General features: G+C 54.4%; 4 protein-coding genes across 9 annotated transcripts; all 4 read left to right on the top strand.

The window, feature by feature from the left end:
* The first annotated feature begins 367 nt into the window (after positions 1-367).
* On the top strand, positions 368-8,001 carry CTDNEP1 (CTD nuclear envelope phosphatase 1). Its single transcript, XM_025361190.1, has 8 exons — positions 368-471; positions 4,272-4,338; positions 4,433-4,551; positions 4,753-4,824; positions 5,241-5,357; positions 5,474-5,585; positions 6,957-7,041; positions 7,347-8,001. Exons 1-8 carry the CDS (start codon positions 370-372, stop codon positions 7,405-7,407), a joined length of 735 nt encoding a protein of 244 aa, XP_025216975.1. The 5' UTR covers positions 368-369; the 3' UTR covers positions 7,408-8,001.
* A 768-nt stretch (positions 8,002-8,769) lies between these two features.
* On the top strand, positions 8,770-11,112 carry GABARAP (GABA type A receptor-associated protein). 2 transcript variants are annotated; one of them, XM_025361195.1, is made up of 4 exons: positions 8,770-9,293; positions 9,866-9,944; positions 10,085-10,203; positions 10,622-11,112. In XM_025361195.1, the coding sequence occupies exons 1-4, from the start codon at positions 9,204-9,206 to the stop codon at positions 10,685-10,687; spliced, it is 354 nt and encodes a 117-aa protein (XP_025216980.1). In that variant the 5' UTR covers positions 8,770-9,203; the 3' UTR covers positions 10,688-11,112. The 2 variants fall into 2 exon arrangements, with proteins under 2 accessions (XP_025216980.1, XP_025216981.1); XM_025361196.1 differs by having other exon boundaries at positions 8,982-9,287.
* A 909-nt stretch (positions 11,113-12,021) lies between these two features.
* Positions 12,022-16,482, top strand: PHF23 (PHD finger protein 23). Of its 3 annotated transcripts, none has more exons than XM_025361186.1 (5): positions 12,022-12,282; positions 13,852-13,883; positions 14,036-14,128; positions 14,944-15,580; positions 15,672-16,482. In XM_025361186.1, the coding sequence occupies exons 1-5, from the start codon at positions 12,249-12,251 to the stop codon at positions 15,884-15,886; spliced, it is 1,011 nt and encodes a 336-aa protein (XP_025216971.1). In that variant the 5' UTR covers positions 12,022-12,248; the 3' UTR covers positions 15,887-16,482. The 3 variants fall into 3 exon arrangements, with proteins under 3 accessions (XP_025216971.1, XP_025216968.1, XP_025216970.1); XM_025361183.1 differs by having other exon boundaries at positions 14,743-15,580; positions 15,672-16,474; XM_025361185.1 differs by lacking the exon at positions 12,022-12,282 and adding an exon at positions 12,599-12,742 and having other exon boundaries at positions 14,743-15,580.
* A 256-nt stretch (positions 16,483-16,738) lies between these two features.
* Positions 16,739-26,549, top strand: DVL2 (dishevelled segment polarity protein 2). Of its 3 annotated transcripts, none has more exons than XM_025361172.1 (15): positions 16,739-17,444; positions 21,042-21,111; positions 21,411-21,556; positions 21,705-21,796; positions 21,899-22,034; positions 22,165-22,255; positions 22,399-22,468; positions 22,628-22,767; positions 22,856-22,932; positions 23,844-23,911; positions 24,106-24,234; positions 24,354-24,485; positions 24,620-24,799; positions 25,256-25,474; positions 25,582-26,549. In XM_025361172.1, the coding sequence occupies exons 1-15, from the start codon at positions 16,981-16,983 to the stop codon at positions 26,028-26,030; spliced, it is 2,463 nt and encodes an 820-aa protein (XP_025216957.1). In that variant the 5' UTR covers positions 16,739-16,980; the 3' UTR covers positions 26,031-26,549. The 3 variants fall into 3 exon arrangements, with proteins under 3 accessions (XP_025216957.1, XP_025216956.1, XP_025216958.1); XM_025361171.1 differs by having other exon boundaries at positions 21,687-21,796; XM_025361173.1 differs by having other exon boundaries at positions 21,687-21,825; positions 21,937-22,034; positions 24,315-24,485; positions 24,620-24,787.
* Positions 26,550-26,624: the final 75 nt, after the last annotated feature.

Raw genomic sequence — 26,624 nt, 5'->3', positions numbered from 1 at the left:
CCCTTTTCCCTAGCCCCCCTCCCCCACTGCCCCCTCCCCCAATTATCCTTCCCCTTCCCTCCTGGTCTCGGAGGACCCCATCCTAGCCCGACCTGTCTCGGCCCGCAACCTCCCCGAAGCCGTCGGTGCCACTCCCAGCCCATGTGGGCCCCCGCGGGCTGCCCACGCCTGTCCCCCAGCTCCCCGTTCCGCTGGGCTTTCCCCTCGCCAGGGGTGGCTTTCTGAGCCGCCCGCTCCGTGCCCCTCTCTGCAGCCTCTCCTGCCACTCGGGGCCCCCGTTCCCCCTCCCGGCGGCGGGGGGCTGCCCCCGGGGGGCTGGCGGAGCTGGGCCGCGGGGGCCCCGGGGCCGGCGGTGCCGGGGTCATCGGGATGATGCGGACGCAGTGTCTGCTGGGGCTGCGCACGTTCGTGGCCTTCGCCGCCAAGCTCTGGAGCTTCTTCATTTACCTTTTGCGGAGGCAGATCCGCACGGTGAGCCAGGGTGGGCGCTGGCGGTGTTGGGGACGTCTGTCCGTGGTGGTCAGGGGTTTTCGGAGTGTCGGGCCTCTGTTTGGGCCTAGGAAGGGAGTCCTGGCTGGGGCTTTTCTCGCTAGAGAATTGGGCACCCTAAGCGGGGCTTGGGCTGGGGAGGACGGAGACCCTTGTAATAGAACCTAGACCTTGGGGGTTTTGATGGGGCTAGATGGGTCAGGATTTGGTAACTCTTGGGGGCTAAGGTGGTGGGTGGGGCGCTCTTTTAAGAAAGCTGGAGTTGTTGCTAAAGAAACCGAGAGGCGGGGAACACCTGTTTGATGACAGCCAGATCTGTTGATGTGGGCTTGTGAAAGACCCTATTTGGAACCTCGGTGTTTGGTCCCATAACAAGGGACAGACAGACTTGTGTGTCAAGGGTGGAGGTGGGTGGGAGGGCTTGTTACAAACAAGGACTGGAACTTGGCTCTGGGTGTGAAGGAGAAACCCCTGAGGTTCCCATTAGGGGAACTCTTCCAAAAAGACTGAAAATGTATTTCATAGTGTGAGTGTAGGTATCTAGATTTCTAGAGAACTAAAGCAGATGCTTTTATGATGGGCCTCTTTAATTGTGGGAGGAAGTTCAAGGTGGGTGCTGTGCCCACCATTAAAGTTTGGGTGTCCCTGTCAGAGGACAGCGCTGGTCAGTTGTAAGGCTTGAATCTGAGGACATGTTTGCTTCTCCAGGAGAGCCTAGCATTCTGAGGGATACTGTCTGGATGGACCCAAGCATCTCTGGGTCCCCTCCCCCTTAGCTTTTCTCCAAGGTCAGAGCTCCTTCAGCTAACAGCACTTTTAAATGAATGTGCTCTTGTGGTCTCACCACCACCAGGGAGAATCCTCGGAAGGAGTCTGGGGAGAATTTAGTAAGCAGAGACAAAGGTTCTGGGTCTGTACTCTGGTCTGTATCCCTTAGCATACCTCAATACAGTTTGAAAGAATAAACCCAGGTTGGGGTGACCTGGGGTCCAGGGAATTTTCCAGAAAGCCCTCAGTGGTAGTGGTGGTTGACTTAACTGATTTGGGAGAATCGGTCTGGTCTTGGATTCATTCTCTCCTTTACCAGTCTGCTTCCACTTCCTGATTTAGGGCGTGAACAGTACAGGATGGTTGTGGCTCTAGGTTGTGGCCCAGAGACAAGAGCTAGGAGCCAAGAAAAATTTAGAGTCAGAGATGCTGGGATATATGTGGGGCTATCTCCTGGGGTTTTCTTTTCTTTTCTGAGACAGTCTTGCTCTGTCGCCCAGGCTGGAGTGCAGTGGCGCGATCTTGGCTCACTGCAACCTCCACCTCCTGGGTTCAAGCGATTCTCCTGCTTCAGCCTTGAATAGCTGGAATTACAGGCACCCACCACCACACCTGGCTAATTCTTGTAATTTTAGTAGAGATGGGTTTTCACCATGTTGGCCAGGCTGGTCTCAAACTCCTGACCTCAAGTGATCTGCCCGCCTTGGCCTCCCAAAGTGCTGGGATCGAGCCACTGCGCCCGGCCTCTTGGGGTTTTCTTTATGGGTTGACTGCCATCTTCTCTGATGTTGTCGCTCTAACACATCAGTTTTCTGGGTATGGGGAGTGGTGCTTCAGCTCATCCACAGGTTACTTCCAAAATTGCTCTCCTTTGGGCAGCACTGACCCCACAGTCTTTTGTCCTCCCTTCCCTTCCAATCTGGTTTCTTTCCCCACCCCCTTTCTGGCAGATGCTTGGAGCATTCCCTACATGCCCAGCATATGCAACCCGAGATAGCAAGGCTGGACACCGGAGCTGTTTCGGACCTCATCATGGCCCAGAGAGAAAAGAATGGCAGATCTTGATTAGGGGGACAGAGCCCTTTGGGTTTACAAGGGAGAGCCTGGTTCTGGTGTGGCTTGGGGCCTAGGTATGCACTGAAGAGGCTTTGTGCCTTTGAAGAAAAGTGTGGAGGAGGGAATTGCCAGGCTTTGCATAGGGAGATGTGCATATCAGGAAATAGGAACCCCTAGAGAAGGCTTGGAGAAGCAGAGCTGGAAGGATGAGGTGGTGACGTCCTTGTCCCTTATTCACCTCTCACTTACGGCCCTGACTTCACTCTGGCCTTCTCCAAACCCTGCCAGTCAGCCTGGCAGGGGCTTTCCAGTGTTCCTTGCCTCACCCTGGGTACCAGGATAAGGGGACTGTTCAGAGGGCTGAGGTTCTCTGAACTTGTGACTTGGCTAGAAGAGACAGAAGTGGACAGGTGGCTGGTTAAAATAGGCCTGGTGGCTTCTAGCCAGAGGAACTTAGCTGACCTGACAACCTCTGGATTCCCTTATTCTATATTCCCATTAAGGACCCAGGAATCTCCTCCTGACTCCTACTCCCTGTGCACTAGCGAATCTGAGGCTCTCAGTTCCCAATATGAGATGATGGTAGTTGCTACAAATAATTCTTGGGGTGAAGGTTGCACATTTCTTTGTTCAGTATAGCAGGATAGTATCATAGTTAAGAGGGCAGGTTCGGCCGGGCTGGGGGTTCACGCCTGTAATCCCAACACTTTGGGAGGCCAAGGCAGGTGGATCATGAGGTCAGGAGTTCGAGACCAGCCTGGCCAATATGGTGAAACCCCGTCTCTACTAAAAATACAAAAATTAGCCGGGTGTGGTACACGCACCTGTAGTCCCAGCTGCTTACGAGGCTGAGGCAGAATTGCTTGAACCTGGGAGGTGGAGGTTGCAGTGAGCCAAGATCATGCCACTGCACTCCAGCCTGGGCAACAGAGCGAGACTTATCCAAAAAAAAAAGAGAAAAAAGAGGGCAGGTTCTGGGATTGAACTACATTGGTATAATCCTGGCTCTATCACTTCATTGATTCTACTATTTTTTTTTTTTTTTTTGAGATGGAGTCTCACTCTGTCAACAGGCTGGATGGAGTACAGTGGCTTGATCTCGGCTCACTACAACCTGTGCCTCCTGGGTTCAAGCCATTCTCCTGCCTCAGCCTCCTGAGTAGCTGGAGCTACAGGCACGCACCACCACGTCCAGCTAATTTTTGTATTTTTAGCAGAGACGGGGTTTCACCATGTTGGCCAGGATGGTCTCCAGCTCTTGACCTTGTGATCCGCCCGCCTTGGTCTCCCAAAGTGATGAGCCACCATGCCCGGCTGATTCTACTAATATTAACTGACCACTTTTGCTATAGTGGTCTGGGAACTGGGAATACAGCCATGATCTAGACAAAATCATATTCTCATGGAGTTTTCATTTTAATTAGGGAGAGAAACAAGATAATTCCTAGCTGTGTGGCCTCAGTTTCAACCTTAAAACAAGAATAACAGTAGTATTAGGGTTGTTTTGAGGATTACATGAAAAAGGCCAGGCGTGGTGGCTCGTTCCTGTAATCGTAGCACTTTGGGAGGCCAAGGCAGGAGGATCACAAGATCAGGAGGATCACAAGGCAGGAGGATCACAAGACCAGCCAGGCCAATATGGTGAAACCTCATCTCTACTAGAAATACAAAAATGAGCCAGGCGTGGTGGCGGGCACCTGTAGTCCCAGCTACTAGGGAGGCTGAGGCAGGAGAATTGCTTGAACCCGGGTGACGGAGGTTGCAGTGAGCCGAGATCGCGCCACTGCACTCCAGCCTGGGCAACAGAGCGAGACTCCATCTCAAAAAAAAAAAAAAAGAAATAATCCTAAATTACATACACAGTACCTGTGGTAAATGTTCAGTATGTGCTCCTTGTTACTGTTACTGGGGAAGACTTCCTTATAAAGGGTTTCAATCCTCTTTTGTGCTATTTGTAGGTAATTCAGTACCAAACTGTTCGATATGATATCCTCCCCTTATCTCCTGTGTCCCGGAATCGGCTAGGTAAGTATGTGGTGGGAAGCCTCCTTTAGGGTGAAGTAGGGGCCAGCTTTGGGCCAGAGGTTGGTCAATATTATTCTTCCCCACTGTGGTTCAGCCCAGGTGAAGAGGAAGATCCTGGTGCTGGATCTGGATGAGACACTTATTCACTCCCACCATGATGGGGTCCTGAGGCCCACAGTCCGGCCTGGTACGCCTCCTGACTTCATCCTCAAGGTGTGTGGTGGTGGGGAGTGATGAAATGGTTCCATCTGTTCCTCTGCCCAGACCTGGACTCCCTTTCCCAGTCCCAGAGCATCTGTCTCCATCCACTGGCACCAGTGTCAGCCTGGAGGAGGGAAGCAGGTGGGTGGGGCATTTTCTAGGCCTGGGTTGTGGTGGTCATGACTTTCCCCCAGCCCATCTGTTCTTCTATAGGTGGTAATAGACAAACATCCTGTCCGGTTTTTTGTACATAAGAGGCCCCATGTGGATTTCTTCCTGGAAGTGGTGAGTTTTGGAGAGCTAAAGGGAGCTCTGTAATGAAGGGATGGTTTTAGGGCTCTGGGGATTCGGAGGATTTGGAGGAAGGGGTGAGGAGAAATAGGTAAGAGCAGTTTTTGAGAGGCGAGGATGCGGAATGGTGGGGAAGTGGCTTTCAGTACTTGGGGTTCATCTGTTGTGCTGATGTAATTCTTTTCTGCCAGCATCTTTCTCTTTTGCTTGCATTTCTGAATCTTAAGAGTGTAGGATGCCTAACACTGAGTTTGGAGGTTTGGGCTGGGGGTTCAAAATTTCATGTCCTCTGAGACATCTGATGTTGATGGAAGGCCTGAAGGACTATGCTGTTGCCCTTCTGAAAGATAACTATGTGTAAAGGAATCATCACCTTGTATGGCATCGCCCTCTCCCCCAATCTGTTTCAGGTGAGCCAGTGGTACGAGCTGGTGGTGTTTACAGCAAGCATGGAGATCTATGGCTCTGCTGTGGCAGATAAACTGGACAACAGCAGAAGCATTCTTAAGAGGAGATACTACAGACAGGTAAGCTAGAATCCCAGTCTAAGAGTGTGACTTGGGAGGGAGGCCACCAGGGAGGGATCTGGGTTTGAGGAAAGAATCCTGGAGAGAGGCCTACTACATAATCCCCTGCCTTCCAGCACTGCACTTTGGAGTTGGGCAGCTACATCAAGGACCTCTCTGTGGTCCACAGTGACCTCTCCAGCATTGTGATCCTGGATAACTCCCCAGGGGCTTACAGGAGCCATCCAGGTACGGGGGAAGGTGGTAAGGCTGGCAGGACCAGAACATGGTTCTGAGAAGGTATTTTTCCAGGAGACCTGGGCTTTGGTCCTTGAGAGCTGGGATTGCCTAGATCATCCCTAGTTTGCGAAAAGTCCAAATGCAAGTTATTTTTCTGTTTCAAGTGAGATACCATATATGTCCATTTCATAAGTCAGATTTCTTATATCATTTTTTTCTTTTTTAAAATTTATTTTTGGCCGGGCACTGTGGCTCATGCCCGTAATCCCAGCACTTTGGGAAGCCAAGGCAGGTGGATCACCAGGTCAGAAGTTCGAGACCAGCGTGACAAACATGGTGAAAGCCCATCTCTACTAAAAATAGAAAAAACTAGCCAGGCGTGGTGGCATGTGCCTATAATCCCAGCTACTGGAGAGGCTGAGGCAGGAGAATCGCTTGCACCCGGGAGGTGGAGGTTGCAGTGAGCCGAGATCGCACCATTGCACTCCAGCCTGAGTGACAGAGCGAGACTCCATCTCAAAAAAAAAACTAAAAAATAAATTTTTTTATTTTTGAGATAGGGTCTCACTCTGTCGGCCAGGCTGCAGTGCAGCGTCATGATCATAGCTCACTGCAGTCTCAATCTCCCAGGCTCAAGTGATCCTTTTGCCTCAGTCTCCGCAGTAGTTGGAACTATAGGCGTGCACCACCATGCCCAGCTTTATTTATTTATTTATTTATTTATGAGATGGAGTCTTGCACTGTCGCCTGGGCTGGAATGCAGTGGCGTGATCTCGGCTTACTGCAACCTCCGACTCCCAGGTTCAAGCAATTCTCCTGCCTCAGCCTCCCACGTAGCTGGGACTACAGGCACCTGCCACCACGCACAGCTAATTTTTTGTATTTTTAGTAGCGACGGAGTTTCACCATGTTGGCCAGGCTGGTCTTGAACTCCTGACCTTGTGATTCGCCCGCCTTGGCCTCCCAAAGTGCTGAGATTACAGGCGTAAGCCACCGCCCCTGGCCAATTTTTTGATTTTTAGTAGAGAAGGGATCTCGTTGTGTTGCCCAGGCTGGACTCAAACTCCTGAGCTCAAGTGATCCTCCCACCTCGGCCTCTCAAAGTGTTGGGATAACAGCTGTGAGCCACTGCGCCTGGCCAAGTGTGTTTCTAGTGAGGCACAATGGCAGTTAGTTTGACTAGAAGCATCAATAAGTATGAGACCTGGTGATTAAAACTTAATATTGGAGCATAAATCAGGAAAGTTTTACTTAGGTTGTTGACTTCCAGTAGTGGGAAGTATATGTTTTTAATAATAATTCCTCCTTCCCTCCAAGAAGATAAAAACACCCAGTCTCTTGAATTCTGTTTCTCCTCATCTGCATTTTCACCCACCCTAGACAATGCCATCCCCATCAAATCGTGGTTCAGTGACCCCAGCGACACAGCCCTTCTCAACCTGCTCCCGATGCTGGATGCCCTCAGGTAAGGGAAGTGGGCTCTGGACACTTGGATATCTGAAGAAAGGAGGAGGTGGGGGATCCTCAGAGGGAATAAAAAACGTTTGTCCTGTTTTAACTCTCTTCCCTTAACAATTTAACATTTGGAACCAGGTCTTCTTACTTAAAAGCTCATCACTTTAGCGAGTAGGCTGTGGGCAAATTGAACCTATGTAATCATGAATATGGTGATAATTTAGGTCCCACATCTCCAGTGATGCCGCCTTACATGAGTGTTGTGAGGGTATCAACTATAAGGTACTCTACCAATGCAAGTTATTGTCACCCCAGGTTCACCGCTGATGTTCGTTCCGTGCTGAGCCGAAACCTTCACCAGCATCGGCTCTGGTGACAGCTGCTCCCCCTCCACCTGAGTTGGGGTGGGGGGGAAAGGGAGGACGAGCCCTTGGGATGCCGTCTGATGCCCTGTCCAATGTGAGGACTGCCTGGGCAGGGTCTGCCCCTCCCACCCCTCTCTGCCCTGGGAGCCCTACACTCCACTTGGAGTCTGGATGGACACATGGGCCGGGGGCTCTGAAGCAGCCTCACTCTTAACTTCGTGTTCACACTCCTTGGAAACCCCAGACTGGGATACAGGCGGAAGCCTAGGAGACCGAATCAGTGTGTGTGAAGAGGCAGGACTGGCCAGAGTGACAGACATACGGTGATCCAGGAGGCTCAAAGAGAAGCCAAGTCAGCTTTGTTGTGATTGGATTTTTTTTTAAAACTCTTGTACAAAACTGATCTAATTCTTCACTCCTGCTCCAAGGGCTGGGCTGTGGGTGGGATACTGGGATTTTGGGCCACTGGATTTTCCCTAAATTTGTCCCCCCTTTCCTCTCCTTCTATTTTTCTCTCCTTAGACTCCCTCAGACCTGTAACCAGCTTTGTGTCTTTTTTTCCTTTCCTCTCTTTTAAACCATGCATTATAACTTTGAAACCAAAACGGCCCTAGGTCCTTCTCTGGGGTTTTGGGAAGTGAAGGGAGGGAACTTTGTTTACATGCACCCTGTGCCCCGAGCAGAGGGGGAAGAGACTGCTGTTGGACTCAAGGGGCAGGGGGAAAGGTGGTGGTGAGTATCGGGATACAATAATGAATGTGGCCACCAGATGCTTTGGCGGGAAGGGCCGAGGATGTGCGCGCTGGTGGGGAGTGGAAGGATACCTTCGGAGCAGCAGGCTAGAAACCAAGAAAGGAGAAACCTGGACGGCCAAAGGGCGTAGAGCTGGAGAAACGTCGGGCTTCGTCCGGGGTACTGACGTGGACAGACTAAGCAGGCGCTGGCCCCAGGCGGCTGGCGCCCCGACCTCCGCAGTCCGGGGAGGCGTCGGTCCCCACTCGCAGCCGTCGCCCAGCCGGCCCCGCCTCCCCGGCGCCCTCTCAAGCCGGCCCTACTTCGCGCACCCGCCACGTGACGCTCCGCCCTCTTTGAGATCACATGATTTCACTCAAAACCTGCGGTGTTCCTCCGCGCTGGCGTAGTCCCTACCCCTCCAACCTCCTCTCCAGTCCCTATTGGTCTACTCATTCTTGGCACTTAAGCGTTCTGTACATCTCTCCAAACATCTGTTTTCTTTTTGACCTCTTACTTCTGGAGATCATCTCCGCCACTTGGGTACTACTTTGTTTTGGTGTCAACGGCCGCCTTCAGCGTAGCAATACGGTTCGTGAATAGCTAACCTTGTAATTGTCTCTGCTGTTCCTCTACGTTGTTTCCGAAAGGAACTTGGAGAAGCAAGTCATGTTTGCTGATTACCATATCTTACTCCTCTTCAGCCCCAGCTTCGTTGAGGGGAAGGTTGGGGAACAGATTTAGAGTTATTTTCCATGACCAAAAGCCAACCGTCTTTGCTATGTCGCCTGCGTAGCCCACAAATTGATTCCAAAGCGATTACGCTAATGGCGTGAGGGGGCAGGTCAGTGGGTGGTGCTACGCTAGCAGCGTTAGCACCGCTGAGGTAGTGGCGTATCTTAGTGGGGGGGCCGTCCCCGATAGTCGGGGGCGGGGTTGGTGAATAGGGAAGTGGCGCAAATTCGTGGATCGCTCCGCTGAATCCGCCCGCGCGTCGCCGCCGTCGCCGCCGCCCCCCGTCCCGGCCCCCCCGGGTTCCCTCAGCCCAGCCCGGTCCAGCCCGGTTCCCGGGAGGATGAAGTTCGTGTACAAAGAAGAGCATCCGTTCGAGAAGCGCCGCTCTGAGGGCGAGAAAATCCGAAAGAAATACCCGGACCGGGTGCCGGTGAGGACAGAAGCCAGGGCCGAGGGCGCGGGACGCTTACGCTGACGCCACAGCCTGGCCTTGGATCTGGGACGGGCAGCGCAGGGATCAGGCTGCTGGCTGTGTTGGGGTTGGGAGCGAGCCTGAAACTGCTGTCCTTGGGACCGAGGATGAAAGGAGTGGGGTAGTGGTGGACGTGGGGTTGAGAGGGATGTGGACAGGAGAGAGAAACCTTAGCATTTGTGTGAGTGGAGGCCTTAGAGAGTTTGACAGCCTGAGCCTCAAATGGCCATACCCCCAACTAGCTAAGGTTGCGAGATGGAATCACTAGTGGACCCAGACAAGTCATCTCCGTCTGATTAAGATAGTTGTTTATGGTGACGCCCTATTCGGTGGATGGATCCTGGATATTTAAATAAGCTCCAGTCAGTGAGGTCAGGATCTCTGGGACTCAGTGCTGCACCGCGTGTACAAAGACAAAGAGATGAGTCTGGGGTAGATTTAGGTACTAGGAATATTGTTACTTGAGTTCCTGACAGGTGCAGCTTTGGCGCTGCATTCCTTCTGTCTGCTAATTTTCCTCTCTTTATCAGGTGATAGTAGAAAAGGCTCCCAAAGCTCGGATAGGAGACCTGGACAAAAAGAAATACCTGGTGCCTTCTGATCTCACAGGTGGGAACCTGACCCAAGGCTCAGGCTTGCTTCCCGTGGGTGGGAGTGCAGTCTCTGCGGGAGAAGGCTCCACCTAGCAGCTGTTCTTTTGAGGGCATTTTTGACCTCTGTGACTTTCTTGCACCTTGTATCTTTTGCAGTTGGTCAGTTCTACTTCTTGATCCGGAAGCGAATTCATCTCCGAGCTGAGGATGCCTTGTTTTTCTTTGTCAACAATGTCATTCCACCCACCAGTGCCACAATGGGTCAGCTCTACCAGGTATGGTGACCGGGAAGTGGTGGAGGCTTTGGAGAGGAATCTTGGAAGAGCGTGAGGGGAAGAAAGTGTTGTTACATCAGTATTTTGGACTAGCTTCCTCGCTTGCCTTAACATTTCATAATAGCCGTGGTTTGGGGGTTGGGACAGAACAGTAGGAGTAGAGAGAAGGAAAGAGAACAGTGAACTAGAGAAACTGTTCGGGACTCTTCCCAGTCTTCCTCCCCATTCCAAAGCAGCAGAAAACAGTTTGAGGCCTTTTTTGCCCAGGACTGCAGAGATTATATTGCTCGTGTGCTAGGCCTTGGAGTCAGTGAAGGAGTCGGGCACTGGTTTCTGGTTCTAGAAGAAAGTGTCTGGGTCGTGGTTGGTTGAAGTAACTGGAGTCCAGTTGCTGAACAGTTTTCTGCCTTCATCCCAGGAACACCATGAAGAAGACTTCTTTCTCTACATTGCCTACAGTGACGAAAGTGTCTACGGTCTGTGAAGCTGCTGTCCCTGAGCTGGAGGGGGGTCTCATTCTACAAAGAGAGAGGTGGCCCCCTTTTCTTGACCTCCTCCTCCTTCAAGCTCAAACACCACCTCCCTTATTCAGGACCGGCACTTCTTTCTCCAGCCTCTCTTAGGAGGGGTAATGGTAGAGTTGGCATCTTGTACCTCTCCTTTCTCCTTTCTTCCCCTTTCTCTGCCTGCCTTTCCCATCCTGCTTTAGACTTCTTGATTGTCAGTCTCTGTCACATCCAGTGATTGTTTTGGTTTCTGTTCCCTTTCTGACTGCCCAAGGGGCTCAGAACCCCAGCAATCCCTTCCTTTCACTACCTTCTTTTTTGGGGGTAGTTGGAAGGGACTGAAATTGTGGGGGGAAAGGTAGGAGGCACATCAATAAAGAGGAAACCACCAAGCTGAACTGAATTTTGCCTTGTGTTGCTCCCCTCGTCCCGCTGATTTTTAGTCTTTCCCAGGTGTCAGTGGGTTTCAGTGGTGGGGAAAGGAGTATTGGGTACAAGCTGGAGGAATAGAAGTATATTTTGGTTTATTCTGTCCATGTTGGGCTTTTCCCTGTCTGCAAAAAGAGGGTGCTTTTTTGTGATGGAATGGAATACTGAGGATCATTTCATGAAACTTTAGTTTTATGACATGTATGTGAAACTGAATGTTAAAAATGCTCAGGTAAAACGTTTTGTTTTTTTTTTAACTGTGGGTTCCTGTGGAGAAAGTTCCAAAGTACCTGCTTTAGGTGAACATCCACATTTGCTAGAACATTCTAATTAAGGAAGATATTTTCATGTGTGTAAGCTAGTAAAACGGCTGTTCTCAGTTGCATGTCACTTGGCTAGACTTTTGCCGGTGTGTGGGATTCGGCAGAGTGGAATCAGGGAGGGAGATGACTGGGAGGGGGAGCCATTATCGCCAGGAATACTTCATCTCCCAGCAATCATTTCTCCGGCAGGCCGGAAGTGGGGCGGTCCCTCGGGGGAGAAAGAAGCTGCAGAACGAGGCAGTATGGTGGCCGAGAGTTCTAATCCCTTCTTCCTCTTCTTTCTTGGTCCCGCCCAGCCTACATCTCCCAGGGGCCTGCGCGCGCACTTCCGCTCTCCCCTCTGGCTCCCGGTCTCCCCGCCACTCCCCGGGGGAGGGGAGCGGCTTAGTGCGCCTGCGCCAGCCTGTGGCTTTCTGGGAATCAAAGTTCCGGAGGCTCATGCGGTCCCTTTTCCGCTGTCCCCGGACGGACTACAAAACCCTTGGTGCACTGCGCCTCGGCGCCGGCGGAGGGAGGAGGGAGAAAAGAGGAGGGAGGGAGGAGGGAGGAGGAGGAGGAGGAGGAGGGAGCAGGCGGCCGGCGGCGCGGGGGGAGGGGGCCCGGTCCGGGAGTGCGGGAGGCAGTGGTAGAGGGAGGTGGCGGCAGCGGCTAGCGGACTCGAGTCTCAACCGGGCTGAGGCGGACACTTCTGTGGAGCGAAGCAGTGGGAGCATCGAGCACTAGAGGCGGCACCGGGATCCCCGGCTCCGGGGAGGGGGGCGCCGGACCGGGAGGAGGGGAGGGGGCGATGCTGGAAGCCATGGCGGAACCCAGTCCCGAAGGTGAGCTTTCGACCGGCGCGGAGCGCTGAGCCGGCGGGGGGGCGGACGAGGAATCAATTGGCAAACTTGGAGGTCGAGCCCCGAAGCCCAGCGGGGGAGTTCGGGGAGGGGGTCGGGAGGCTGGCCCTGGAGGTGGGAGAGCGACGAGTTGAGAGACCTTGGAGAAAGAGGAGTGGGAGACTGGGCTGGGGTAGCTGGAGATCAGACGGTGTGGGGGTGCGGGGGATAGGAGCTTGAAATCCGGAGCCTCGGGGGTTAGGGCCCGAAAGGGCCACCAGCAGATTGGGGCCCTGGAACTGGAAGGTTGGGGAAATCCAGTGGCCGGGAGTTGCTCAGGAGGGAGGACGTAGAAGAGGCTGAGTGAGGGGCCCGGTAGTTCGCCGAGGTGGGGTAGTTTGTGGCGGTGGTACGGGAGCTCCGAATAGTTGCCGCCGGAGAATGCCCGGTGATTGTCGGAGGGGTGGGCAGGTAGTTGTGGGGAGAAGAGGGGGTCTGGGTATTGTCTACGGCAGACGGACCTGTACCGGGGGGTAGTTGTGGAGAGAGCGAGCCAGGAAGCGAGGCGAGCTGGGTAGTTGTAGGGGGTGGGGGGGCGGGGTGGGGGGGTTAAGACCGGCGACTTGCGGGGGGGTTAGGGTTGGTCCGCGAGGGTTAGAGCCTGGGAGTTGCTGAGGGTGAGGGGGGCATCGGTGGCAGCAGCGGTGGCTGCTGTGGAGAGAGACTGGCTGGTTGGGGGGAAGGGGCTGGAGTTGAGGGGTCCATAGCCTAGTGACTGGGTGGTGAGTACGGGGGCGGAGGGGGGGCGGCGGCGGCCGGAGAGGGCTCGGAACAGGGCCGGGGGGCCCGGCGGGGAGCCCGGGGAGCTCGAAACGAGGAGGGGCCAAAGCCCCGGATGGGGGCGGAGGGACGGCGAAATTGTGGGGAGCGCGGTATGGCGGGGGGGCAGGTGGGGCCGCGTCCGGGTTAGAGCTCCCGGGTCTGTCCCGGCCGTGAAGTAGCGTTGGATGCGTGTGCCTGTGTGTGTTTGGGGTGGGGGTGAGGGGCGCGCCGGGCCGCGTGCTCGAGTAGAAGGGGCCGGAGGGCGGGGAGCGGTTCGGCGTGGTCATCCTGGACCCTGGGGGCCGGCGGGCGGCGTGTGCGGTCTCGGAGGGCCTGAGGCGGTGGAGCGCGGTCGGGTAGGAACTCGGGGCTCTGGACGCATGTGAAGGACGGGGGCGGCGGGCGGCGGCCCGGACGCGGACCCGGGAGCGGTAAGGTGGGGTGGGGCGCTGAGGGATCCGAGTAGACTGGAGTCGAGAGAGACCGTGAGTTGGGGGGGGCGGGGCGCCGGGCCTCCGGTTGGGGGAAGGGGAGCGCTATAGCGAGGCCTCAGAGGGCGCCGCGCCCAGGCTCCGCCCCTGGCGGGGCGGAAGGGGGAGCAGGGGCGGATCCAACACAGCTGGGGGCCTGCTGGCCTGGCAGAGGGACCTGGGAGAGCCGGGGGTTCACTTAGGAACAACAGGGTTTAGAGGAGGAATTTTACACAGACTGTTTCGTAGTGTCTTGACTCAGCTTTTATTGCTTTTCCAGATCCACCTCCGACCCTAAAGCCAGAGACTCAGGTGAGATTTCCCTGATCTTTGCAGCCTAGTAGCCCTGCCTGACAACGCCCCCGCCCCCCTTTTCTAGACGCCTCACTTAGGGACTGTCTCTCTGGGAATGCCCTTCTTAAACTGTGTGGCTGTCCATGTGATCCATGTCTCCTTCCTTTCAGCCACCAGAGAAACGGCGGAGAACAATTGAGGATTTCAACAAATTCTGCAGTTTTGTTTTGGCATATGCTGGTTACATCCCTCCTAGCAAAGAGGTAGGGGCAAGAGAATTACTGACTTGAGGCTGGTGTCATGGGACTAGAGAGTGGCTGTTGTTCAAATAGAACTGTATTGCTTTATAGGAGGAAGCCCCTAGAAATATGTAAGACTAGAGGGAAGTTGGAGATTCTTAGGACTGTGGTAGGAAAGCTGGTATGCAGGGAGTGGATGGCAGGGCTAGCTAGCTTGAACAGCAGTGAAAAGCAAGGGGGATCTGGAGTTGCTGGTCGAGATTTTGGCAGTCTTGAGGTGCTGTGAATAGAAGGTGTTTGTGGATAAATTTTAGGGAGATGAAAATGGTAACAAATGAGGCTACACAGAAAAGAGCTAAGGACATACGGCTCTGGTCTGGGGGACACCATGTTCCACAGGCCCTGGGCGGGGCAGCGGTGAGGTATCAAGACTCCAAGGTGGAGGTAACACGGAGTGGTCACGAGGACATGCTGATGGGAATTGGGGTGGGGAGAAGTTTTGGGAGTACAGTGGGATTTAGTGGTTGAGGTAGAGGACATTTTGGGGTAAATTTAGTCACTCCTTTTCAAGCTGGGTTTGTGGAGGGGCTGAGATGACACTGGGGTTCTGCTGACCCTGGTCTCTTTCCGCTTTTAAGGAAAGTGACTGGCCTGCCTCTGGCTCCAGCTCTCCATTGCGAGGAGAGAGTGCGGCCGACAGTGATGGCTGGGACTCGGCCCCCTCAGATCTTCGAACCATCCAGACTTTTGTTAAGAAAGCAAAGTCATCCAAGAGAAGGGCAGCCCAAGCAGGTCCCACCCAGCCAGGACCCCCAAGGTCCACTTTCTCTCGTCTGCAGGCCCCCGACAGTGCTACCTTGCTTGAGAAGATGAAGCTCAAGGACTCTCTCTTTGATCTCGATGGGCCCAAGGTGGCATCTCCTTTGTCCCCCACATCCCTGACACATACCTCCCGGCCTCCTGCTGCTCTTACCCCCGTGCCCCTTTCCCAGGGGGACCTCTCCCATCCTCCTCGAAAGAAGGACCGAAAGAACCGAAAGTTGGGGCCAGGAGCTGGGGCTGGCTTTGGGGTGCTTCGGAGGCCTCGGCCAACTCCTGGGGATGGGGAAAAGAGATCTCGAATCAAGAAGAGCAAGAAGCGGAAGTTAAAAAAGGCAGAACGGGGGGATAGACTCCCACCTCCTGGGCCTCCCCAGGCACCCCCCAGTGATACAGACTCTGAAGAGGAGGAGGAAGAAGAGGAAGAGGAAGAAGAGGAAGAGATGGCAACAGTGGTAGGGGGTGAAGCCCCAGCCCCTGTGCTCCCAACACCCCCCGAGGCTCCTAGGCCCCCTGCCACAGTGCACCCTGAAGGAGTCCCTCCTACTGACAGTGAAAGCAAGGAGGTGGGCAGCACTGAAACAAGCCAAGATGGAGATGCCAGCTCCAGTGAAGGCGAGATGCGGGTCATGGATGAGGACATCATGGTAGAATCAGGTGAGAGGTTTGGGCTGGGGTGAGGGGTTTGAGGGTGTTGTGGATCCAACAACTGCTCAGGCAGAATACCAAACAAACCTTTTTTCCCCAGGTGATGACTCATGGGATCTGATCACGTGTTACTGTCGAAAGCCCTTTGCAGGGCGGCCCATGATTGAGTGCAGCCTGTGTGGGACGTGGATCCACCTCTCCTGTGCTAAGATTAAGAAGACCAACGTCCCTGACTTCTTTTATTGCCAGAAATGCAAGGAACTGAGGCCAGAGGCCCGGCGGTTAGGGGGGCCTCCCAAATCTGGAGAGCCCTGACGGCACCAACTTTAGCCTGGAACTTCCAAATGATAACATGATTTGGGAACTGAGCCTCAGGGTCCTCAGCCTACCCCCTGGAGCTTGGATACTGTCCGCACTTCAAGGCAGGAATTCCCAAGGGAGACTTGTTTGAAAATGAGTGTCTCACTTTCCTACCCTATCCGTCCTCGCCACTCTGAACTTGAAATTGAACCCATTACGGTTGCGGGTGGGAGGCTGTCTGTGTCTCTAGACACATAATCTCTGTCTCTTGGACCTGCCACCATCACTTTCTGGGTCAGGATTGGAATTGGGATGGAATGGGACAGTTGTCTATAAAACTCTAGTGTAAATATTAGCACTCCCCTCCCTCATCTTTTCTTCTATTTCACTCCCCATTTATTTTCTTCTACACCGGTTGTATTTTTAATTTTGGACTTCCCCTACTGGGCATGGCAGCTCAAAGGTGGAGTACTAGAGCCTGGCCAAGCAAGGGAGGAAAGCAGAAAGGTGACGATTCTCACTCACCTCTTTTGTTTTTAATAATATTGGCCGCTGTTTGTACAGACAGCCTGCGTGTTGTAAATAAAGCAGAGTGGGCTCTTTTGTGTTTATAGCCCTCACTGTCCTGCTTGGGAGGGAGGCTTTGGTGGCTGAAGACTAGCTGGACGTGGTGCTGAAAGCCACCTCTCACAGTCCAGTCTGAAGATGGCACAGCACTGGGCCTCTCCCACCCCAAAATACTTGAGTAAGCCACCTCAGAGCTTTCATTGTATTTGGCCCTCCCCACTCGAGTCTAGGAACCCCCACAATCCCCACCTTCACTCCCTGCACGCACACTCCTGAGGGTCAGAGTTGCTTCGCGCTCCCTCCGGTGTAGGGTAAAGCCGGGTGGGAGCCGACTGTCCGCTTCCTGAGGGCACAGGCCAGCTTATCCTGGGTGCTCGGAGGACCTCGGCTGGGGTACACCTTTGGGGGCTGGGAGGCCGTTGCTGAAGGCAGCGATCACGTGGCGGGGGCACTAGGAGGAGTCACGCGGTCACGTGGCTGGGAGGGGTCACGTGACGGGGGCGGCTGAAGAGCGCGGGGTGGGCGGGCTTAGGTCACGTGACATGAGGAGAGGTGGGCGGGGACCTGGAGGACGCTCGCGTTGTCGGTGGCGGTGGCGCGCGGCGGCCGCTGAGACCGCGGCTTTGAGTCGCACCTCGCGGCCCGCCCCCCGCCGCCACCCTTGCCGACCCCTGCTTTTTCCCTTTGCTTCTCTCCAGTACTGGGTCCGTCCTGTCCGGGCTCGCGCGTCGGTTTGCGGGTGTGCGCAGGCGCGGCAGGGGCCATTAGCCCCTTGGGTGGGCGGTGGAGCCCGGGAGTGCGCGGGCGAGACCATGGCGGGCAGCAGCGCTGGGGGCGGTGGGGTTGGGGAGACGAAGGTGATTTACCACCTGGATGAGGAAGAGACTCCATACCTGGTGAAGATCCCTGTCCCCGCCGAGCGCATCACCCTCGGCGATTTCAAGAGCGTCCTGCAGCGGCCCGCGGGCGCCAAGTACTTTTTCAAGTCTATGGATCAGGATTTCGGGTGAGCGCAAGGCCTAGATAGGACCGACGGGGGCTTTGCTAGAGTGGATTGGGCGACGTGGAGGGGCACACATCTACTTCGGGCCACACTAGGATTTTCTGGCCTGTGGTGGAGCAGATTGTACCATGCTGAGGTAGGTTGACTCTCCCAGGATGGACAAGGTTATGCTTGGATAGATTGAGGCACACGGACAGACTAGAATATCCTAAACCAGATTAGAGACGATTAGGCTCTACTGGAATAGGTGGGGGCATACTGGTTTATTTTGGAGTGTTCTAGACTGTACTGAGTAAATTCATCTATCGTCTGGTCGTTTAGTACGTTCTCAGGAGTCCTGTAACGCCTGTAATCTCAGCACTTTGGGAGGCCGAGGCGGGCGGATCACGAAGTCAGGAGATCGAGACTATCCTGGCTAACACGGTGAAACCCCATCTGTACTAACTAAAAATACAAAAAATTAGCCGGGCATGGTGGCGGGCGCCTGTAGTCCCAGCTGCTTGGGAGGCTGAAGCAGGGAGAATCGCTTGAACCTGGGAGGCGGAGGAGGCAGTGAGCCGAGATCGCGCCACTGCACTCCAGCCTGGACGACAGTGCGAGACTCCATCTCCAAAAACAAAAACCAAAAAACAAAACAAAACAAACTTGGGCCATTATGGACTCTACTGGGCTGTATTGGTTAATCCTGGTTTCTCTTGGGGCAAGACATGGTTTTATTGGAGCACTGAGTATGGGGGCAGACAAGGCTGTTGGTGCCCATGCTAGTACAGGTAGCTGTATTGGGGTATTCTAGTCTATGTTGGTGCAGACAGCTGCGTGTGGGGACATTGTAGGCTGTGCTAGAATAGATTGGGCTATCCTAGGGTAATTTGGACATTCAGGGCTATCTTGGACTAGATTGGCATGTAAATAATGCAGAGAAAGCCCTTTTGTGTTTATGGTCTTTGGGGCTGAGCCCTCTCTCGGTCCTCAACCTCTGCTTTTTTTTTTTTTTTTTTTTGAGACGGAGTCTCGCTCTGTCGCCCAGGCTGGAGTGCAGTGGTCGGATCTCAGCTCACTGCAAGCTCCGCCTCCCGGGTTTACACCATTCTCCTGCCTCAGCCTCCCGAGTAGCTGGGACTACAGGCGCCCGCCACCTCGCCCGGCTAGTTTTTTGTATTTTTAGTAGAGACGGGGTTTCACCATGTTAGCCAGGATGGTCTCGATCTCCTGACCTTGTGATCCGCCCCTCTCGGCCTCCCAAAGTGCTGGGGTTACAGGCTTGAGCCACCGCGCCCGGCCTTTTTTTTTTTTTTTTTTAAAGACCGAGTCTCGCTCTGTCGCCCAGGCTGGAGTGCAGTGACTGATTCTGGGCTCACTGCAAGCTCCGCCTCCCGGGTTCACGCCATTCTCCTGCCTCAGCCTCCCCAGTAGCTGGGACTACAGGCGCCCACCACCACACCCGGCTAATTTTTTGTATTTTTTAGTAGAGACGGAGTTTCACCGTGTTAGCCAGGATGGTCTCGATCTACTGACCTCATGATTGGACCGCCTTGGCCTCCCAAAGTGCTGGGATTACAGGCGTGAGCCACTGCGCCCAGTCCAACCTCTCCTTTTTTGAAGGCAGGCTGGATTAAGTTGAGATAGCATGGGTTTTAGAAGAACTGAACAAACTGGACTCTAGCTAGAAAGATTGTTTGACATGGGAAGGGTGATACTATCTTGGGAGTTATCTTGGCTTTAAGTCAAGGTTCTTCTAGTTGTCAACAGTGCAATCTTGGACAATTAATTTAAATTTTGTGTCTTGATCTCGTCTGTGACATGGAGAAAATCACAGAATGAAATGGTTAGTTCAGGTGTGTGGTACATGGTAAATTCTTGGTGAATGGTAATTGTCATTAGTATTGAGGCTGACTACTCTATAAAGGTTATGGTGATACAGAGTAATTTGTCTTAAGAGTGGACTGAGCTATGCTGAGATTGTGTTATGTTGGGAAGAATCCTACATGATGCTGAGACAGATTGGTAGTGACTGGGCTGTGTTGTCACATTGACAGCAAATGGATTAAGTTGATATATATCCTGGCTCTTATGACCATATTAGGCTAACGGGTTAATTAGACAAGGTGTCCTAATTTGGCGGCAAGGGTGTGTGTGGAAAGAGAGAAAGAAACAACCAGGGCAGAGAGTCTGATGCTTTATCCGTTTATTCATTTAGTTGACAGTATTTGTTAATGCCTAAGTGTCAGTGTGTGGTGTGTGGCCAGGACATGGTATTGATCAGAGTAAGTGTTCATGGTTTGATGTCGTGGTCAAGAAGAAGGGGCAAGTCCAGTCCACCACAGGGAACCCATTGGAGAGATGACCCCAAGGCTGGGCTTTGGGATCTGTCAGGCTGAGCAGATTGCTTCGTGCTGAATTTTGTGCCAGATGAGGCACAGGGGAATGGGAGCGCCAGCTTGCTCTCTCCTTGGGAGCTTTCAGTCTAATGAGGAGCTTCCATTGTTTGTTTGATCTAATGGGTGGTTTTGTTTTTTGTTGTTTTTTGTTTGTTTGAGGTGGAGTCTCACTCTGTCGCCCAGGCTGGAGTGCAGTGGCGCAATCTCGGCTCACTGCAACCTCCGCCTCCTCGGTTCAAGCGATTCTCCTACTTCAGCTTCCGGAGTAGTTGGGATTATAGTGTGCACCACCGTGCCCGGCTAATTTTTGTATTTTTAGGAGAGACAGGGTTTCATCATGTTGGCCAGCTCCTGGCCTCAGGTAATCCACCCACTTTGGCCTCTCAAAGTGCTGGGATTACAGGTGTGAGCCACTATGCCTGGCCTCTAATGGGTGTTTTTACTCAAGAAAGGACAGTCTTCTGGAAATGAATTAGTGAAAACTAAAGGAAAGTATAAAAGTAGAGACTTGGTTGAGGACCGAAGCCTTTTTTTGGAAGGTTTTTTTTTTTTTTTTTGAGACAGATTCTTGCTCAGCCGCCCAGGCTAGAGTGCAGTGGCACAGTCTTGGTTCACTGCAACCACTGTCTCCTGGGTTCAAGCGACTCTCCCGTCTCTGTCTCCTGAGTAGCTGGGATTATAGGCACCCACCATCATGTCTGGCTAATTTTTGTATTTTAGTAGAGACGAGGTTTCACCATGTTGGCCAGGCTGGTCTTGAACTCCTGACCTCAGGTGATCCGCCCACCTCAGCCTCCCAAAGTGCTGGGATTACAGGCATAAGCCACCGTGCCCGGCCTTTTTGGAAGGTTTGTAAGGAACAGGGATGGGGTTGAGAGGAGGCTACCAGCCAGTCTCATTAGATAGGTATCTTAGGCAGCTGCATCAGCATAGGGGATTGCCTTTGAAATTGTACTGAGAGGTTTGAATCAGACTCAATCAAGTCTTTGGAGCAGCACTACGCCCCTGAGGGTGCGTCAGAGAGAGGAGAAGTAAGGAAAGGGGATTGAGTTTGGAGATTTCTTAGGAGTCAGAGTGAGTTCTTTCAATGTAAGAGAAGACCTGAACAGGGCGGGAGAAAGTCAGCATCCTGGAGCCAGGTGAAGATTGGGAGGAACTTTGATGGGGGTGGGGGTGGGGGTGGTTGGTCCAGCTCACTGACCTCCACCTTGTCTCTTGGCAGAGTGGTGAAGGAAGAAATTTCAGATGACAACGCCCGCCTCCCCTGCTTCAACGGAAGGGTGGTATCCTGGGTAAGAGGTGCACACGCTGAGGGCTGGGTCCCCTCTGCATTGCCAAGCTTCTGCAGGCCTCAGTCTGTTTCTGTAGCCCTCTTCCAGGCCAGGTATGAGCAGCCCTGGCTCTTTACCTCCTATCTGTTTGGAGAGCCAGCGAGAGGCCCTCAGCCTTCTCCTTCTGGAGTCTCTAATACTTGCTAGGTTATTTTGCTCTTCTCCAGCTCTCTGAGACCCTTTCTCGTTCTTTCACTTACTGCAACCTGTCACACCCCGACTCCCAGGTGAGCCACTGTTTATTGTTTGCACCCTTCTAGCTGGTGTCCTCAGATAGTCCCCAACCCGAGATGGCTCCTCCAGCCCACGAGCCTCGGGCAGAACTGGCGCCTCCAGCCCCACCTTTACCCCCTTTGCCACCCGAGAGGACCAGCGGCATTGGGGACTCAAGGCCTCCATCCTTTCAGTGAGTCCTTCTGATTCTTGACTTCGAGGGAGGGAGGTGAGGAGGGAACCCAGGCCTTTTGGTAGGGTACGCCTGGGATCCGGAACCCTGTTCTCCTGATGTGGATTGGAAACCATCTCTGCCTGTCCAGCCCTAATGTGTCCAGCAGCCATGAGAATCTGGAGCCTGAGACAGAAACCGAGTCAGTAGTGTCACTGAGGCGGGAGCGGCCTCGCAGGAGAGACAGCAGTGAGCATGGCGGTGAGGGGCAGGCCTGGGGGCCGGGAAGGGCTGGGCCAGACCCCAGCCTTGGTGGGGTGAGCAGGGGGAAGTTTGGTTCCTGAGCTTCCTGTCCATATGCAGCTGGGGGCCACAGGACTGGTGGCCCCTCAAGGCTGGAGCGTCACCTGGCGGGATATGAGAGCTCCTCTACCCTCATGACCAGTGAGCTGGAGAGTACCAGCCTGGGGGACTCTGACGAGGAGGACACCATGAGCAGGTGTGGCTCCATACAGCTCTCTCCAGCATGCCCAGCCCCCTTTCTTCTCCTCCAGTCAATCCTCTGGTTCTTTCTCTTGGCCCCATGACCACTTTGGCCTACGTTTGCTCTGCTTCCAACCTCCTGGCAGGTTCAGCAGCTCCACGGAGCAGAGCAGTGCCTCCCGCCTCCTTAAGCGCCACCGACGGCGGAGGAAGCAGCGGCCACCCCGCCTGGAGAGGGTGAGGGGTTCCCACGGGAAGGCTGGTGCTGGGAGAAGGTGGGGCATAAGCTTTGGTTTGGGTGGTGCCTGGACACTGGCAGCACCCCAGGGTTGACCGTGGGTTATTGAAGGGCACTCTAGCTCCTTCTTTTCCCACCACAGACATCGTCCTTCAGCAGCGTCACAGATTCCACCATGTCTCTCAATATCATCACAGTCACGCTAAACATGGGTATGGGGAGAGCCTGTGGCTAGGGCGTGGGGAGGGCCTGGTCTCTAGGGTTCCAAGGGTCCTGCGGCTGGGGCTCCTCTCCTCACATGGCCTCTCTCTTTAGGGTTCTGGGGGTCCTGCCGCGGGGGCCTCCTCTCCTCACATGGCCTCTCTCCACAGAGAAGTACAACTTCCTGGGTATCTCCATTGTGGGCCAAAGCAATGAGCGGGGAGACGGAGGCATCTACATTGGCTCCATCATGAAGGGTGGGGCTGTGGCGGCCGACGGGCGCATTGAGCCAGGGGACATGCTTTTGCAGGTGTGCTGGGGTGCGGCCACCGAGCTGCCCTGCACGGGAGCCCTCAGCCTCTCCCACCATGCCTCTGACCCACTTCCTCTGCTTCCAGGTGAATGACATGAACTTTGAGAACATGAGCAATGATGACGCCGTGCGGGTGCTGAGGGACATTGTGCACAAGCCTGGGTAAGTTGCCGAGCAGGTTGCAGGTCCTCAGTTCTCTTTTTTTTCTCTTTTATGTTTTGTTTTGCAATTTTAATAAGTAGTAAGGCGTGGTGGCTCATGCCTGTAATCCCAGCACTTTGGGAGTCCGAGATGCGTGGATCACCAGAGGTCAGGAGTTCGAGACCAGCCTGACCAACATGGTGAAACCCTGTCTCTACTAAAAATACAAAAATTAAGTGAGTGTGGTGGCGCACGCCTGTAGTCCCAGCTAGTGAGGAGGCTGAGACAGGAGAATCACTTGAACCCCGGGGGGCGGAGGTTGCAGTGAACCGAGATCACGCCGCTGCACTCCAACCTGGGCGACAGAGCGAGACTCCGTCTCAAAAAAAAAAAAAGTGCTGAGACATAACGTTCAAAGTACGTGAAACAAATGTGTGACGTATCAAATAATACTAGAGTGAATATCCATGTCACTGCCACCTAGACCATCAAATAGGAGATTGCTGATATTCTAGAACTTCCTCCCCAGATGTCCCTTCCTGCTCCCAAATGCGTCCCTCCCCCAGGGGTGGTCACTCTCCTGACTTCTTTGGCTATCACCATAACAGAGGAGAGCTTTGCCTCACTCGATAGTTACCACTCTTGCATGTATCCTTGAACAGCACTTCATTTTACCTGTTTTTGGTCTTTCTGTGAATGGAATTGTACAGCGTGTACTCTCTTGTCTCATTTGGCAGTATGTTTTTAAGAGTTTTCCATGTTGATGAGTCATCCGCATTGTGGTGCCTTCCACCCTCACCTTCTCTAGCCCAGCCGCGATGTGCTTGCTTCTCCCTCTCTTTGTGTCTCTTAATCCATCGTTGCTTCAGGCCTCCACTCTCCTGAGGCCTCCTTTTCCCCTGCGCCCTTGACTGGACTTCTCTTCCCCGTAGCCCCATTGTGCTGACTGTGGCCAAGTGCTGGGATCCCTCTCCTCAGGCCTATTTCACTCTCCCGCGAAGTGAGTGACACCCAGGGAGGGGGCCTGAAGTTGGGGGTGGGGGCTGGCCAGGAGGCTGGGGCTGGACGTCTGGTCATGGGGAATGGGTGGGAGGAGGGTCCAGGCAGAGGTGGAACAGGAGGCTGAGTCAGGGAGGGACTGGGCTGGCTTTTGGGGACTGAGAATGGGTCATTTTGGTGCCATCTTTGTCCCAGATGAGCCCATCCAGCCAATTGACCCTGCTGCCTGGGTGTCCCACTCTGCGGCTCTGACTGGCACCTTCCCAGCCTATCCGGGCTCCTCCTCCATGAGCACCATTACATCTGGATCCTCTTTGCCTGATGGTGAGCCACCAGCCCACCGCATCCCACCCTCCCAGCAGAAGGCTGTCCTGCAGTGGTCTGACCCATTGCCTTTGTGGGAGTGATCCCTGACTCTCATTCCCTGTGGTCTCCTCTGCCAGGCTGTGAGGGCCGGGGTCTCTCCATCCATACGGACATGGCATCGGTGACCAAGGCCATGGCAGCTCCAGAGTCTGGACTGGAAGTCCGGGACCGCATGTGGCTCAAGATCACCATCCCTAATGCCTTTCTGGGTACGGCTGGGTCCTGGGCAGGTGGCTGGAGAAAGGGAGGAGGAGGCAGCCAAAGCTGGGAGTGGCACAGGCAGAGGCGAGAGCAGGAGTCGGAAGGAGAACCTGAGGCCTTTTTGCACTGTGGATGCTCCCAGGCTCGGATGTGGTTGACTGGCTCTACCATCACGTGGAGGGCTTTCCTGAGCGGCGGGAGGCCCGCAAGTATGCCAGCGGGCTGCTCAAAGCGGGCCTGATCCGACACACCGTCAACAAGATCACCTTCTCTGAGCAGTGCTATTACGTCTTCGGAGACCTCAGTGGTGGCTGTGAGAGCTGTGAGTCCCTCTGCCCCAACTCTGGGAGTGTGGCTTTGCCTGCCTTGTTCTGCCTCTCCAACCCTAGACCTAGCCCAGAAACCGCAGCCAGGGCCATGATGGATGGTCGAGCAGCGTGTGTCCCGCACTAGGTCCTGCATTGGCCGAGGATCGTGGCTGGCATCCATCCATGCGCTGCTGGACAAGCCACGCGCCAGGTGCAGGACTGTGTCCACCGGGGGAAGGTGCACATCCTCCTGAGTCCCACAAAGACATGGGCTAGTGGTGACCCTGGCTGTGCCCCTGCCCTCATGGCAGAAGTAGATGGGAGTTTCCTGTCAGAGACCCCTGTGAACCCCTGTTTTGAGCCCCATCGTGGGTGGGTCTGGGAGAACTTTCCAGTTCCTCTCCATTCCGTGTCTTGGGGCCTTAGCCTCTTGAAGCAGTGATTTCTTCCTCACTTCCCTTGTTTTCCAGACCTAGTCAACCTGTCTCTCAATGACAACGATGGCTCCAGTGGGGCTTCGGACCAGGATACTCTGGCTCCTCTGCCTGGGGCCACCCCCTGGCCCTTGCTGCCCACTTTCTCCTACCAATACCCGGCCCCACACCCCTACAGCCCGCAGCCCCCACCGTACCATGAACTTTCATCTTATACCTTTGGTGGGGGCAGTGCCAGCAGCCAGCACAGTGAGGGTAAGTCATCCCCACATACCTGTACGGCCAGGGTCTGAGGGTGGATCAGAGGGGAGCCAGGGAGGAGCCTGGGTGAGGACTCAGTTGCCCCTCCTGTCCGTCCACAGGCAGCCGGAGCAGTGGGTCGACCCGGAGTGATGGGGGGGCAGGGCGCACAGGGAGGCCTGAGGAGCGGGCCCCCGAGTCCAAGTCCGGCAGTGGCAGTGAGTCCGAGCCCTCCAGCCGAGGGGGCAGCCTTCGGCGGGGTGGGGAACCAAGTGGGACTGGCGATGGGGGCCCTCCTCCATCCAGAGGCTCAGCTGGGGGTGCCCCTAATCTCCGAGCCCACTCGGGGCTCCATCCCTATGGACCACCCCCTGGCATGGCCCTCCCCTACAACCCCATGATGGTGGTCATGATGCCCCCACCCCCACCTCCAGTCCCTCCAGCAGTGCAGCCTCCGGGGGCCCCTCCAGTCAGAGACCTGGGCTCTGTGCCGCCAGAACTGACAGCCAGCCGCCAAAGCTTCCACATGGCCATGGGCAATCCCAGCGAGTTCTTTGTGGATGTTATGTAGCCCACTGTGGGGCCAGGCTTGGCCTGGCGCTCCTGGTGTGACTGGCTGTCCTGGCCATCATGTGCTTGCTCTTACAGTGCCTGGGCTCAGCCTAGCAGCTGCTGCCATACAGGAGATTGTGGCCACTGTGACTCTCACCAGCAGTGCCTGGTTCCTCCCCCTTCCCTCGGGTAGACAAGGGACCTTTGATTATTTTTAGCTTTGTTTTTTTTATAAGTCTTTTTGGGGGTTAAAATAGAGTTTCTTACATTTTTGGGAGTTTTTAAATAGGCATTTTCTCTTTTATATGAAAAATCCCGTCCGTTGGGCCCCTTCTAACCCCAGAATGTGACCTCCTCCTCCAGTTACCCATAGCCTTGCCCTGTGCAGGTTTGGGGGTGGTCAGTGGTACCCTGGGGTTAGGCACCCTAGACAGCAGCCTGAGGAAGCTGGGAGATTTGGGCCATGTAGCTGCCTTTGTTACTCTATTTATTTTAGTCACTTGTATAAAACACCAAATAAAGCAATAGAGGCAAACTCCCCACGCCTCTGGCTCCTTTCTTTGGGAGGGAGGCAGGCAGCAGAGGGAAAGAACGGACACACAGGAGCAAAGCA

This window comes from Theropithecus gelada, chromosome 16, assembly GCF_003255815.1.
Source record: "Theropithecus gelada isolate Dixy chromosome 16, Tgel_1.0, whole genome shotgun sequence".
In the NCBI taxonomy this organism is placed as follows: Eukaryota; Metazoa; Chordata; class Mammalia; order Primates; family Cercopithecidae; genus Theropithecus; species Theropithecus gelada.
Note: the sequence above shows the minus strand (reverse complement) of the source record. Positions and strands in the feature narration are given on the sequence as shown.